The following is a 16,059-nucleotide window of genomic DNA, read 5'->3' on the forward strand; positions in this document are numbered from 1 at the left end:
GGATTCCGTGGGGTTGCGAGATGCGCCAGGGAAAGGCCGGCGTCCTACATAAAGAGTGCGGGACAGGGAGCCGGGCGGCACACACGGGGCAACACACCTTTCTGCACACACACGACAAAGGCACAGCAGCAAGAAGAGTCAGGAGAAGAGTGGCATAGAGTAAGGAAGAGAGGGGGTAAGGACAAAGGAACAGAGGCAGGGAATAACTAAGAAGATATGGTACGCTCATGTGAACAAGGGATCCCTGCCTGGGTCTATGTGGGCACCCTGCTTCTCTTAATCCACTCTGTCACAGTTAGAGGAGGTAAGATAACAAATGGCATCAGTAGTTTCAGTTGTTTGCTTTCAAAGAATCATATCACCTTTGCATTTTTTTAATTGTTTTTTTTAAATATCCTATGTTGTAAGAAAAACTGTATTGTTCTATTTCAGTCCAGCTTCCCCCATACTGTCAGTGGGTAGTAGGGCACGGCATGAATGTGAGGCTCATGCTTAGCCTCAGGGCAGGGGATGGGTATTTGTCTATTCTACTCATCCTGTCCTCATCTATCTGTCTGCTGGGTGGGAAAGCAGGGAAAGACAGGCAAGTCCATTTGCTGCCTGGCTTTGTGCTGGCTCAGTAATACAGTACAGTACAAGCACTGAGGGAAAGCTTTTCTTGCTCCTTAAAGATCTTACTTTGACTGATTTTGACCAAAGCTATTGAAGGCCACATTCCTGTGCTGTTGGATTAGATCTCATTTGAAATTCCTCGTGAGCACAGACTCATCTAATCATGTATTTAGGAACTGTGTATAAAGTGTTTTTATTTAATGTTTTCAGCTCATCTCAGTTTGAGTGGAAAAGACACTGAAACTATCTTTATTCATAGCTTGGTTTTGTCTACTTTGAATTGAATCAGAAAAAAGAAACAGATAGTGTATACCGTTTACCCACTTAGGATGAATTTGGTGAGTTTTTTTTCAATTGGCTTCAATTGGATTGTGCCAGAATCATTTGTCAAAACACACCCCCACACCATGCTCAGCTGGCTCAGGGTGCTGGCTGGCAAATAGGGAAAGGGTTACTTTGAAGTGCGGGTGCTTGATTATGGTAGAGATTTGAAGACTGTAAGACATTCCAGGGAGCCAATGTGCTCCCCCTGTGCCTCATTAAACCCCCAGTAATAGGCCAACATGGCTGCTGATGGCTGTGGCAGAATGGAAACAGCAGCTTGTCATGTTGAGTCTTTCATGTGTTATTCTCCAGTATCTGCCACTTGTACTTCCGCACAAGAGAACCCATAGAAGCAGCCATCTGCAATGGCACTGCAAACTCAGGATTCTTTTTTGAGCGGCTAGTGTCGGAGGTTTTCTGAGTCAGCCACCTGGTTTGTCCTCTATTATTGAAACCAGAGGAATAGAAGGATGTGCAAGTGTGCTTTTTCCTCTGACAAGTATTGTCAGTTGTGGTTTAGTCAAAAAGTTAGGGAGTGCTTTTTCTTGCTGTGTCACATCTGATTTAAGTTGTAGAACAAACGCACCGGAATTCTGCTATGAAATTTTTGAAAGCAGAGTCAGGCTGATGCAAAATGAATGGAAAACTATCTGAAAAAAACTGATACTGTAGTTAATTGCAATTCTAAGGCAGACTTCCTCTGCATTTAAATATTGAGGGTTGTTCTGTTAAGTGCTGCCAATACATCATCTTGCACTTTATTTTCCACAGCTGCCCTGAAACAGGAGGCAGTGTTGGACAATTGGGCCACGGTACTGAACCACTCCATGAGTTTGGTGCAGCGTATGGAGACCCTGCTGGCCCTGGGGAACGGCAGTGATGTCACTCTCCGGGTGCAGACCATCAACACGGACGAGGTGAAGGTGATCCAGGCCCACAGTCTGGTTCTGGCGCTGCAGAGTGATGTGTTTGAGGAACTACTGCTCACTCGCAACAACAGTGCTGTGGTTTTGAGGGAGACGCCCGACTGTGCGGCTGTCTTTGACAAGTTTGTCAGGTGAGGGTGACTGGTTGTAATCATTTGTTCAGAGTTAATCTGGTTCATTCAAACCATTCAAGGAACTGCGGAGCTACTTGTAGTTGCTTTTGTATTTTCCACAAGTATAAAGTTATAGATCTTCACTCACCATTGTGCCTCTCTCTTTTGGAGAAGTGAGATTCTCCATCTTGTGAAATATTCTAAAATTACACCTGCTGTTTGAGGCTCACAGTCGAAAATCGGACAGTGTGGGTTTATTCAGTGACTCAGATGTGAGAGAAAGCAAGTAGTATGCCTTACTGAAGGATTTTTTTTAAATGTCTTTAGATGACAAATCCAGCTTTGTTTTCCTTTTTCAGATATCTGTACTGCGGTGACATCTCAGTGCGGCTAGATCAGGCCATTTCTCTGCATAAGCTGGCCAGCAAGTATCATGTGTGGGCCTTGCAACAGGGTCTGACCCAGTATATGACCCAACATCTGTCTAGTGATTCACCCACAGGCCATGTCATTGGCTGGTACAACTATGCATTACAAATTGGGGACATGGTCCTGCGGGACAGCTGCCTGCAGTACCTGTCCTGGAACCTGTCTTCTGTGCTGCAGAGCGGAGAATGGGGCTCCATCAGTGAAGACCTACTACTCTCCTTGCTCCAGCGCTCTGACCTCATTCTTCAGAGTGAGCTGGAGCTGTACGAGGCCCTTGAGGCCTGGATTAGCCAGAACCAGCCAGTCAGTTTGACAGTGGAAAGTGCCCTAAGGGCTGTTCGATACGGCATGATTCCACCTCAGCACCTCTTTCGTCTTCAGAAGCAATCCCCCCTCATGCAGAAGCATTACGAGTCTATCCGTGATCTACTCTACCTAGCGTTCCAATTTCACTCCGCCTCACCTATCCAACTGGCCAAGTACTTTGATGTCAACTGCAGTATTTTCACTCCCCGTAACTACCTGTCCACCTCCTGGGGTTCCCCTTGGGTCATCAATAACCCCACCCGTGATGACCGCAGTTTTAGCTTCCAGACCCAGCTCGGGCCCAGCGGCCATGACTCCAGTAAGAGGGTGACCTGGAATGCCCTATTCTCCCCTCGTTGGTTCCCACTCAGTGCCAGGTCAACCTATACTGAGCTGGGTGCCATGCAGCCTACACGCACAGATGGAGGTAGACCTCGCATCATTGTAACACCAGCCACTTCTAGTCCAGACTTTGCTGGTGTGAGTTTCCAGAAGACGGTGATCGTGATGGCAAGACAGCAAGGAAAAGTGGTGGTTCGTCACGTCTACAACTTCCACCAAAGCACAGAGGAGGCCGGGGATTTCCTGGTGGATGCTGACCTGCAGCGCCGTGCATCAGAGTACCTGATTGACAGCTCCCTCTATCTGCACATTGTTATAAAACCTCTCTACCATACCCTCATTGTTGCCAGGAAGTAAATACAGTAACCATTAGTTATCCACTTGCACAAATTCCAAAGTAAACTCATATACCAGCACGTGTTTATGCGTCATGTCTGTGACATCTCCATTGTTGATTAGTTTCTGCATTTTGCTGTCTTCCAACTATTCAGCAAGGAAGTGTTTGTACAACAAAGGACTCACAATTAAAAGAAAACAACAACAACAACAAACACTTCACTCTGCTGCATTTGTTCAGGTATTCTATAGGGTAGGTATTATAGTCCAGCAGTTTGTTCCTTAAACGTATATTGAATCTATGTTATGGTTAATGTTGTTTGCATATATACTATAGAAGTTTTGCTTTAAAATAAAACGTTATTGTTATTCATTGTATGCATTTCACTACTCTGATTTTTAGTTCATGGCACTTATATTCTGTGACATATACTTATATAGGCATACTTGTTTGTTATATACATACCAAAATGTGTAACTTAAAGTGCAATCCCATTGCCAGTGTTCCTTTGTATACTGTAGTTGACTTGCAAGATAGTGAATCATTTGGTAAACTGTTTTATTTTTCTTAATTATTGTTACACATGCATTTTATCTTGATTTTAAATAAACTACACCAGTATGTGATTTTCATTCTGAAACAAAAATAAATTAATAAAAGACAATAACATGAAATGTGTTGGGCCTTCTTGGATTTGCAAAAATTAACTGTTTTTTGAAGTAAAATGAATGAATGATCCTTCTGTCGTTAAATATGTTTTATTAGTTACAGTAATTGTTGGAAAATAATCTCGCTTTATTTACAGAAAAGCCCTCACACAATTCAAACTACACATCCCATGATGCTTAGCACGAGGCAGGAAATACGCCATTACGTCGTTGGACCCTTCAGCTGTCAAGACTTTGGCCACCCTAAAAGTGCAGGTTTTGTTAGGAAACTAACTCGAACTGTACAACCCACGCCGACGTTATTTAAAGTTGTGCATTCATCTGCTAATCGATCTTTGAACGCGCAAGCTGGTGATTGAAGCACTAAAATTGCACGAAGACGAACCGTTTAGTTTTAATCGCTGCTAGTTTTTGCACAAGCCAGCGATCCTGAGCGGGTGTAAGGCTAGATGCAGGGAGGGAGGGAGTAAAAAAAGGCAAAAGTCTTTGTGCTTCCCTTCCCCCTCATCAAAGCAAAGGGGAAATGTCTCTGTCTAAAGGAGGTAAGTGGATTTTTCCACTCTTTTTTTCCCAAAACAACCGTGCATATATTTTAAATATCAAGGTGCAGTTTGCGTAGAAGAAATTAAGCTAGCTATGTTTGAGAAATGTAACCTTGCCAGGTGGAAAGCTGCATGTGTGAGAGGAGGAAAAAGAAGCTAGCCAGCATGTCTTTCCAGCTTTCTATGATTATGCTAAGTCTCTAGACATAGTGGTGTCTGAAAGTATTCTTCATAGGCTAACTGATGTGTGCTAAATTTTATATATATCTATATATAGATATAGATATAGATATATCTATATATAGATATATATATATATCTATATATTTTAGTATTAATAATTTAGCTAAATGCTACACTCACGTCTTCCGTTTAAGTTCCCGTGTTGTGGTTTGTTAAAACACAATTTTCACGACAATAAAGGACTTTTGGCAAGCTGTTATGAACCAACTTGCTGCCACTCAGCTGTAAATCTCCGCGCTGGGATTAGTTTCTCTTTTTCGGTAAAGTGAAGCACATTGGGACCACAGGTGTTTGTATTTTTCGGCCTCCTGACTCACGACTGATCGATTGTGTTGAGTACTTTGGGTTTGACCAGTGTGTTAGCGCAAACATATTTTGGGCGCTGCGTCCATCTAAATGCAATTTTTATTTTTATTTTTTCCTCCGGTGGTGGAAATTCCTTTTTTTTAAAACAGGCGGCGATGCCAAGGTACCATGGCGCTATCACACACTTGGCTTCCGCCAGTCAGCGGCTGTGCTGTGTAATCATTGTACTGTTGAATAAAATACACACCTTGGAAAAACCAAGGTCCTGACTTTGCGTCACACATACACACACACACACACACGCAGAGCATGATGATGATGTCAATTTACATTTCAAGTGCACCACTTGTGCTGTTACACAATCATACTAGCGTTACCATGGTCGGGAGTACACACTGTTTTGAGAGGGCTGTGTAGATTGGCTGGGTCCTACTCAGGCAATCACAGCCTTTGGCCTACCATGGCATGTTTTGACTTGCAGCACCAATACCTAGTGCAGCCTCTCTTTGTTGACAGTTCACTGGCTGCAAGCAGATTCTCCATAGCTGCTACAGATGTTTTTTGCTGTAATTATTGTCTGCACCAAAGCAGGCTGATGTGTCTTTGTGAAAGTGTTTTTTTTTTTTTCTGGCTACTACAAGGAGTTGTGCCTTCCGTGGTCAAGGAAGGAGTGTGTCTAAGTGCATTGCAGGGCTGTTCATGGTATTGCTGAGGCATGTTTGGAGATTGGATTCTCCATAAAAGCACTGATAGGATGGTGTGGAAGATTATATGTGCTTGAGTCATCCTTTTCTGTATATGGACCCACTCTGAGGCTGAAGCTTCATGATGGTGACTCCCCACACAGCTATTGACACTTTGATCCAATGCACAATCCAGAAATTCTTGTTAACATTACGTGTGTATTACTGCACTCTTGATAGTTTCCACTTAACACCCATTGGTTTTCGAAGAATTACTGCATTTCCTGTAAAAGGGCACCAGTTCACTGCTACTGTCTGTAGTAGCTGATACTGATAACTCCAACACAGCAAACATATTGATTTGATGAAGACACAATGATCAATACAATGACAAATACTTAAGCTTAATAAACCTCTACCCATGTGAGGAAAAAAATGTGCAGTGTGGGAATTGGTTTAAAAAAAAATAAAAAATGCAGAATGCAACATGTGCTATATTTAGATGTAAAACAAGGTTTCAGTGCACAAAATGTTCAATTTCATGATATACCACTGACTATGGACGAATTACAAGCAAGCACTGGAAAATGGTATCTGTGTACATGTATTTTTTTCCTGTGCTAGCCCAATATACTTTGACTGCAGCTGAGGTTTTATCAGGCTCAGTTCCAGGACCAGGCAGGTCTTGCAGCAGAAAGCTGTTGTGAAGTTGGTCCTCACAGGGACAGCAAGCAGGCCAAGTGAAGTGACATCATATTTCCCAAAGGGTCCTGACAGTTGTGTTTTAAGCGGATGTGTGCAGTCTGACTGGCTGTGAGTCATATCCCACCAAACACTCCCAGCTACAGGTTCACTGCACACACCACACACTGTTACCTGAGAGGAGCTAGTATTTCAAATCCATTTTCACAGTAAATATGTCAATTAAATCTGAGCAGTAACTCAGACTCAATTGAAACAAAGAAATGCATGTGTGTAGTACAATTTTGGTAGTTTCCTAGATATCTCGAACATCTTGGCCTGTCAGATGTTTTTCTACTGCCATGTTTGCATGCTACACTAATTTTGGTCCATGAACAAGGGCTGTCTTATTTGTCAGGTCATCGGAAGGTTTTGAGTGCTCGTACTTTATCCCACACAGAGGAAACACAAAATCTATTTTTGACTGAGCATGTGTGAGTAAATCACACTTCAGTCTCTCCCTACCACATGAGACTACCATAGTCTGTCCAGACACTGTAGGCCTATTTTAGGGCTGTAGCACAAAATGGACCTGTCTGACATTTCAGTGGTAGGCCTTAGCATCTAAAATCTTTTCCACTTCCCTTCCAGCTTAATCTAGCAAGGAGGGGTTTACCCAATCATACTTCCTCCCCTCTGGAGTATTGTGACTCATTCAATAGCAAACACAACTGTACAGTAATAATGAGAGCTGTTGAATGTGTTCCAAAGTGAAGGTGCTTGTGCATTAAACCAGTTTCTCTGAACTGGGGTAGAATAATTGCACAGCCCAGCCCGAGCCTGCCAGAAGCAGGACAAGAACAGGAAATAACCAGCCAGGTCTGAACTGTTTCTCATCATATCCCAGTGGGTTCAATTGTGGCCAAGTCCTCCAAGCACACACGGATAAAGGTCAAGAAAAGTGTTCTGTTTTTCCTGTCGACCTTGCAACAAGAGCGAACATGCTGAACACGAGTGTCCGTGTCAAGAAAAGTTGAGGTTGTTTTTCCTGTTTTGCTGCTAGTAGGCCCAGTAGTTGTGTCATTCTGGCAGGGACTCGCAGCCCCTTATGGGAAGTTCCAGAGGCTGCTGGTAAACTGTGTTTATGAATGGACTGCTGTCACTGGTTTAACACAGAAATGTCCAAGAGCTGCACTGTTTACAGCAACATACTCCATAAAAAGAGTAAACTAAACTTGATTAAAAAAAAAAAGACTAAGAATAAACGGAAACCCATTGATAGTTGATTTGGTAGCAGTAATCTTCCCCTGCACTCCCTCCTTTCTATTTGAGTCATCATACCAATGTTGATTAGTCATTCAGTCCACCTTCTCCCTATTGCAGGGCCTCAGCTTTGAGTACACCTAATCTCCAGATAGATAACTGATCATTTGCTGCAGTTTGTCAGAGACAACTGCAAATTGATGGTAACCATGAAAAAACTCCTTCCTACCAGAATAGAATAAAATCCCCTGTCCATATATATATATATATATATATATATATATATATATATATATATATATATATATATATATATATATATATATATATATATATATATATATATAAAATAAGCAAAGTCCATTTAGTTTGCACCTAATGGCCTGAATTAGATCTCTGTTGTGGCAAGCCTCATCTCTAATAGGCTCATAAGAGCCTGTAGATGTGAAGTCCATTTCCCTTAGTTCTTTTACAAAACACTGTGGTAATGGTTTTCTAATTTCTTGTCTCTAAGGGAAGAAGAAGAACCCCGGGCTGAAGCTGGCCAAAGAAGTGTTTGCACAGCCCACACCAGCAGCAGCAGCGTAAGGCTCCTTTTTACAATTGGGTAGTGACAGCAGCCATACCATCGTAAGAAGTTCTCAAAATTAAAGCTAGAATGCTAAAATGGCTTGGACAACATATCGGACCGGCATTAGCTTATTGCAGCTACAGTATATCTGTATCAGCGTATAGGTCAGCCAATAAGAGAAATACAGTACAGAAATGCCAAAGATGTGTTTGTGGCATTTCAGAATTGCATTTATTGGTTTTAGCATGGACTGCAGTCAATGTTTGCTTCAACGGAATCAATTGCTCTTATAAACATGCACAATTTCTCTTAGAGTGTGCATTTTCCATTATTGAGCGTTCTGGCATTAAAACTGACTGACCACACACTGTTGCTCTCCCTGCAGGCCTCCTCGAGATCTTGACTCGAAAGCTTGCGTCACAATTGGAGATCAGGTAAAGTTGGCTCTGTATCCCTCTGAAAACATGCTCTCATGTTTTTGTTTTGCTTTTCTGAACACGTACATTGATGTAACTTCTGCCTCCTCCGTCCAGAACTTTGTGGTGAAGGCCGATGACTTGGAGCAGATTGAAGAGCTGGGCAGGGGAGCGTACGGGGTGGTGGACAAGATGAAACATGTGCCCAGTGGTGTAATCATGGCTGTCAAGGTGGGCTGGGAAGCTGCTACTCAGGTTACCTGATCTGTAAATGCACGATGCTTTTTTTTAAAATAGTACCATGACTCATAGATGTATTCAACATATGAGCTCAACTTATAAACATTTGGATGAGATGTGTTGGATCTATGACATGTTATATTGAGGTGGGTTTAGGACACAGGGCACCATTTGATGTAAGCTATATATCTGCCCGCTGATGACACTGGCAGCCCAATCTGTGATGTCTGTCTTCCCAGAGGATTCGTGCCACCGTCAACACTCTGGAGCAGAAGAGGCTTCTGATGGACTTGGACATTTCAATGAGGACAGTGGACTGCTTCTTCACTGTGACCTTCTATGGCGCCCTCTTCAGAGAGGTAAATTAAATATGACATGTATGAATTCCTACATGTGGTATGTTGAGTGTGTGATCTTATTCTTATTTTTGGGTGGTATCTTTTTATTTTTTTCAGGGTGACGTTTGGATCTGTATGGAGCTGATGGACACATCTCTGGATAAGTTCTACAAGAAGGTCATTGAGAAAGGCAAAAACATCCCTGAGGACATCTTGGGCAAGATCACTGTAGCAGTAAGTCCTGTCCCATATTTTACACAATAACTGTCACTAAGATCAAGTGTGTTTACATGTAGCCTACCTTAAAGGAATAGTCAAGCATTTTTGGAAAAGTGGGCATATTTACTTTGTGTCTTATAGCAAAACAATTATTTGTGGTTTTACGGGGAGTTAATGTGCTGCAATTGTTTCTTGGTGAACAGCCAGACGCAGTTGCTTTCTGCAGTCTTGTCATCCCTGTGTGGTTGCCGGGCAACCATCAGAGATGTTCATAAGTAATTTTTTGGAAGTCCAAGTCGAGTCTCAAGTCTTTGAGCTCGAGTCCAAGTCAAGTCTCAAGTCTTTGAGGGGCAAGTCCAAGTCAAGTCTCAAGTCTCTGGCCATCTGATCTGTCCCTAACACTGTATTGTTAATATATCTTATGAATTCAAAGCATGTCCTGTAGCTACCATCCAGACAGTACAGTATCAAAATCAGTTGTAGGATAACTTCATGGGGTCTACTGCAATGCAATCTGAAGAAACACAAATTAAGAACTCTGTTTCTATTTCATAACTGTATTTTTCAACATTTTGGTATGGGAAATTATTTCGCTTGCCACTAATAAAATCTGCATAAAACTGACGTGTAGTGTTCTGTGGGGGAAATGGCTAAAGTAATAATAAACATTTCTATCATGTTTTTTTTTTTTTTTTTTTTTTTTTTTTTTTTTCTTTTTTTTTCTGAAATAAAATGTGGGCACTGCAGCCAAGAGTGGATGTGAACTTGTGACGGGAAAAATATCACGTATGCTTTAATGGAACTAGCTTAATTTTGTTATATCCAGAACTTACATTGGGTCTCCAACTTAGGACATCATATAGTCTAATCTTCTGCTACTTAACACATCCCTCTAGCCCTCGGACCTGGTGAAATATTAACCTAAGTCTGTCACATCATATGGATACAACTATAAAGATACAATTTGCCTGTTCCCAGCATTAGGACAACACTTTGCGATGGTTAGCTTGTTATCTGTGACAAAATATGCTAAATGTAACGTCTCTTTCACATTAGCAAGTGACTGACCTATCTGGGTGCATTTTGAGATGCCTGATGAAGTTCAACGTTGTTGATCCGGCATCATTTATCTTGGTGCCACACACCTTGCATGTAGCTGTTGGCTTACTGCCACTGTTTACGGAGTTATTGAAAGCAAAACTAATGACAAAAGGCCCAACTCCGGGAGGACTTGGTGTTGCCATCCTCAATGCATTTTTTGATATGTGAGTGTGCGTACATAGATATAGCGCATGTGTTACGTTGCACATTATGGCAAAGGGCAGGGGACATGCAGCTCGTCATACGTTTCCCAAACGTATATGCGCCAATAAAAGAAAATAGAAATGCATGAATTAATTTAGATTTAAAAAGCAATAATTGCATGAAAACAGGTTGACGAGTCTCAAAGTCCGAGTCAAGTCTGAAGTCACTGTTTGTGCGACTCAAGTCCGAGTCTCAGACTCGAGTCCCCATCTCTGGAGACCAGCGATATAGCCGAAAATGCTCTGTGAAGTGTTGGACAGAGCAACAAACTATTGCGCCACAGGAAATGGTCACATCGCGCGACGCCTCCTAAAACCACTAATTGTAATTTTTACATTTCTGTTGAACAAATCATTTGCCTTTTCTTTTTTTCAACTTCTTGGAAATGGCTCTGTGGGCTGAGGCTGCATCCCATAGTTATTTGGTTGTGTTGCTTCATAAAATATGTGCGACTCCAGGGAAATTACCTCACCACAACCAACAATGAGCAGATAATAAAACAAATAATCTCGGTGATATTTTCTAAATGTTGTTTTAGTAAGGTGCATGTACAATACTCATAACTGAGAAATCATCTACATCTAAAGTTCTTAAATATTTCCTAAAGAATTCAATCTTTTTCCTTCATTTTCTCTGTTCACACCACAGATTGTCAAGGCATTAGAGCATCTGCACAATAACCTGTCAGTGATACACAGAGGTAATCAGATCATCAGTGTATAATCAGTGTATAGTTTTTGGTTTCCTGTTGATGTTTCTCGTTGTTGGGTTGCTATGTTCTCTTTCATAATTTTTCACAACAATGTCCTTCTCCAGATGTGAAGCCCTCCAATGTTCTGATCAACACTCAGGGCCAAGTGAAAATGTGCGACTTTGGCATCAGTGGCCACCTGGTGGACTCTGTGGCTAAAACAATGGATGCAGGCTGCAAGCCCTACATGGCGGTAAGTGGGGACTGGGGAAGAGACTCCTGGTACCGGCCAGCTGAGATTTAAATAAGGATTCTCTAGAAATTGACTGGTGTCTGTGGTCTTGGAGCTTCGCATTAGTTGACGTTAAACCAGAAATCCACAGGCCAGGAGCTCCATAACCATTTTGAAATCTAGACCATAGACTGATAGTAATCAGGCCTCTACTGTCCTAACCCTTAAGCTACAATCAAACATTTGCCTCAAATGTAGGCCCACAAAACCAGTGCGTTATTTTGAACCCTCTTGAAAAACAAGACACTTATCACACTTATTCTCATCTTTACATGCCTCTTTAATTATTTGATTGTTCTTTTTAATTCATGTCTGACATTGAAATAGCTTCCATTAGTTTGTATTTATTATTATAATTCCTTCTTTTTTGTCTATGTTTAGACAGTACATTTTGAAGTAGTTCAGCAAACCTTGTATCTAAAAAGTACAGTATAATTATTGTTCAAATGATTTTCAGATAGTGGTGGTACTTAATCTGTTGCTAATAATTTCCATTTCAGCCTGAGCGGATCAACCCCGACCTCAACCAGAAAGGCTACAGTGTCAAGTCAGACATCTGGAGTCTTGGTATCACGATGGTGAGTCAGCTTGGATATCAAAATGTGGCTCTTAATGTCATTTGTGATACGTTTTAGGGAAATGAATCCATGTTATTGCTGCCCTTCGCACGTCCACTAGCTCCCACTGTTCTTTTATTTAGTTTAAGTGTGGATAGAAACATGGCTGAAGTGCACAATAAAAACAAATGTAGAAGTATTTCCCAGCAGTAAGAAAGTTGAACTACTTTCCATTCTGCCCACTCTCAGTTCAGGCTCTGATGAGTACCTTGTTTTTTGTTTTTCTTTACATTCATAATGCTCCAATAATATACAACTTCATGTTATTCTGCACTCCCAACAAAAGTATATTTTGTCACTATGATTATTATAATGTGATAATTACCACATTTACTAAACCAATGTCAAAGGAGGTCCCATTAGAGGTAACTCATGTTTCCAAACGGCACTAATGCCGAGTCATGGTGACCATTGACAGTTGGATACCTGTGCCATATGGAGGCCAGATCAGTAGTAGTCCATGTTGTCCAGGTTATTATATAACATTGCTTACAGATTGAAATAATTTACATATAATAGTACAAACATTCAAACATATTTTGATTTAACTTTTAACAGGAGAGTAAAACATTTTGTAATTGGAAAAAGTCTAAATAGTTTGAGTTTCAGTTGATGAGTATTACTCACCTAGCTTTAGCAAGCATTGCACTGAGCTGTGGTCACAATAATAACATGGCGTCATGTAATTTAGCTCAAACATGTACAGTCCTTGTTAAATCCACTTTTCTCGGTCCTAGATTGAGCTGGCCATTTTGAAATTCCCCTACGACTCATGGGGCACCCCGTTCCAGCAGCTCAAACAGGTGGTGGACGAGCCGTCTCCACAGTTGCCCGCCGACCGTTTCTCCCCAGAGTTTGTAGACTTCATCTCCCAGTGGTGAGTCTCGTGCCCGATGACAAACAAAAAGTGTAGTATAGTTTCCTCAACGTTATGCTCCCCATTCACCATTCTGTAAAAACAAAAGTGGCACTGAGGCCCAGCAGGGGTCACTGTTTGCTTTTTGTTTACTAAAGGGGTGGCATCAGTACAGTAAATGTGGAGCTGATATTTTTAGATGTGTTTTATATAAAGTTATAACACATTTATATTTTGGTATTTGCTGTTTTTCTTACTTTTGCATTTATCTCTTTGTTATTACAGCTTAAGAAAGAAGCCAAATGAGCGACCAGCTTATACAGAATTAATGGTTAGTAGTTTTAAGATTATTTTTCTCTATTTACCCCAAAACAACAACACAAATGACAAATGTGATTATGCTACTATGTCCATTGCCACTATCTACATCCCTGCTGTAATGATCAATGTGCTCTGGTTCTTGCTTTTGTCCACAAGAGGCCAGACTTACCCAGTGAACCCACTTAGACTATGATGTGTGTATTTAAAAAATAAATAAATAACATCGTTAGATTATTTTTTGCCATTTAAGAACAAATTCCCAATTGTTTTTTTTTGTTTTTTGTTTGCTTCTTTTGATGCAGCAACATCCGTTTTTCACCGTGCATGACTCCAAAGACACAGACGTGGCCAGTTTTGTCAAGGTCATCCTGGATGAGTGATGGGCTCCCTCCTGGCCCCAGCCCATCAGGGTAGGCGGGACCTCTCGGCAAACGAACCAGTGGCCTACCTTTTTTTTTAAACTCACTGGAATGACAGACTCTCATGCACCCACACACAACAGGGGGATGACCCAAAGAGCCCACCAGCACTGGAGTGGGACAGTGGTGGTAATATGAACTTGTACGGTCAAAAAACAACTGGAGAGGTTTAATTCGCTCCTCAAAGCTTCCTGTGTGTGCAATTATTCAACATGACAAATATGAACTGAACCAGATTTGTGTTTTTTTTTTTTTTTTTGCCCCACTGCCCCTTTCTATCGCTCTCTTCAGAACGGACAGAGCCAGCCATCATTTCTTTGTGACACATATTGTATGCCTACATATTTGAATTTCATCTGCAAAACCAACAGTTAATGTTTATGTTGTTGTGTATTGAAAGCTGTATTTGCATATGAGTTTGTATGTTTTCTCATTATACAGAGTTTTGATACTGTATATCGTCGACAAGTGTGCATTTTACCAAACTAGGGCCTTATTTGTCAGTTGGCATCAGGTGATCATTTTGACCTGGTTCTGCCCTGAGGTGATTGGTCAGTGCAGGGACTGCAGTTGTCACGGGCTGGGCCGCGGGAGGCTCCAGAGCTGAGACAAAACATGTAAGAAATGTCAAAGGTCACATTCTGGACCAGAGAGTTGCAAGTCATTTCTAGATCTCTTGGCGGCGTGAGGCAGGAATGTAAAACGTCCCATATCATCTGATCCGATAGTGATCCGAGCTGACGACCTTCATGCAGTGACCCCTTTGTACTCGTCTTCTTCTTTCTTGGGTATTAATGAGTCGGCTTCAGCGCTGCCATTGTTAACTTTCTGAAAGTATTCAGGAGTTGCCTTTTAAAGCTCGCAGCTTTCTCTCTTTCTGTGTGCCATTTTGCGAATCGTTCTCATGAATTACTGCATTAATTGTGTTTTTCTTTTCTTTTTGGACGTGTTCTGGCCTGCATTATGATTTTATTTCAGCAGCATTTAAACTCATCCCTTTGCCTACAGTTTCTAATTCGGGAGTAAGCATAGTCTTTTCATATGAGGCACTTATGTTTGTTTGTTTTTTCCAGAGACCTTATTATGCATTACACAGGCAGTATGTTAGGGAAATAATTTATGTGTTGAAGATGTAAATACTCTCCTTTTTTAATGTAACATGGCACTGTCCTAACTTGGCAGTGCAGATGAGTGGTAGTTGTTGGTAGTAGTTAGTTTTAATGCAGTGTGACACGCATACACAAACACTCACAGGGCCAGCTGACTATCGTACACCTATTTTGGACTGATGTGCTGTCAGGCTCCACCGCTCAGGTTTCTGCGCCCTCCTTCATGCGGAGACGGCCCCATTTATTATTCCCCAGGTCGTACTCTCCTTGAGTGCCGGACGGAGAGCCTGTTTTCGGTCCATGGTGGGCATCCATTATTTCTTCTGTCTGAACATACTATGCAGAGCCCCTTCACCTTGGATACTCTGAAAGAGGCCCTTGCCATGTGGCAGTTTCCCCACTCCCAAGTGTTCAGACTGTGATGGTGATTGTGATGATGGCGATGATAGTGTTCAGTTCATGGCTAGCACTCATCGTCTCTGGTTTACACTGTAGTGCAACCTTTATCAAAAGTCAGTGAGTTAGGAGTATTTATGATTGTGAAAAATAAGGGAAAGCTTGCAACATCACAAAGAAGCTGCTATTTTTTTCCCCCCTTTTTTTGTTTTTAGTCAGCCTTCTTTGGATGGCCATTCCCTTGGTGTGTATGTGAGTTTTACGCGGATCACAATGAGAATGGAACACTTGCTCTACCTCTTACTCCTTCACTCTTTTTGCCACCTTTTCATTGGGTGGGACTGACAAACTTGAACTGTGGAAAGACAAAAAAATAAAGGCTTTATTGTTCAGTATGTCCGTTTTTTATAGATTTATTTTTGTGATTAATGCTGGTTTAGCAAATTAAAAAAGTAGTTCCTGTTCATGTGGGTAATGCAGAGATTACAACGCCG

General features: G+C 41.5%; 2 protein-coding genes across 2 annotated transcripts; both read left to right on the plus strand.

The window, feature by feature from the left end:
• The first annotated feature begins 100 nt into the window (after positions 1-100).
• On the plus strand, positions 101-3,997 carry btbd17b (BTB (POZ) domain containing 17b). Its single transcript, XM_078269775.1, has 3 exons — positions 101-304; positions 1,708-1,993; positions 2,335-3,997. Exons 1-3 carry the CDS (start codon positions 217-219, stop codon positions 3,407-3,409), a joined length of 1,449 nt encoding a protein of 482 aa, XP_078125901.1. The 5' UTR covers positions 101-216; the 3' UTR covers positions 3,410-3,997.
• Positions 3,998-4,268: 271 nt separating this feature from the next.
• Positions 4,269-15,960, plus strand: LOC144529832 (dual specificity mitogen-activated protein kinase kinase 6-like). The gene is made up of 12 exons (XM_078269162.1): positions 4,269-4,599; positions 8,290-8,359; positions 8,732-8,780; positions 8,880-8,993; positions 9,242-9,361; positions 9,458-9,574; positions 11,513-11,564; positions 11,681-11,808; positions 12,348-12,425; positions 13,202-13,341; positions 13,606-13,651; positions 13,944-15,960. The coding sequence occupies exons 1-12, from the start codon at positions 4,581-4,583 to the stop codon at positions 14,019-14,021; spliced, it is 1,011 nt and encodes a 336-aa protein (XP_078125288.1). The 5' UTR covers positions 4,269-4,580; the 3' UTR covers positions 14,022-15,960.
• Positions 15,961-16,059: the final 99 nt, after the last annotated feature.

Source organism: Sander vitreus, chromosome 15, assembly GCF_031162955.1.
Source record: "Sander vitreus isolate 19-12246 chromosome 15, sanVit1, whole genome shotgun sequence".
Classification (NCBI taxonomy): Eukaryota; Metazoa; Chordata; class Actinopteri; order Perciformes; family Percidae; genus Sander; species Sander vitreus.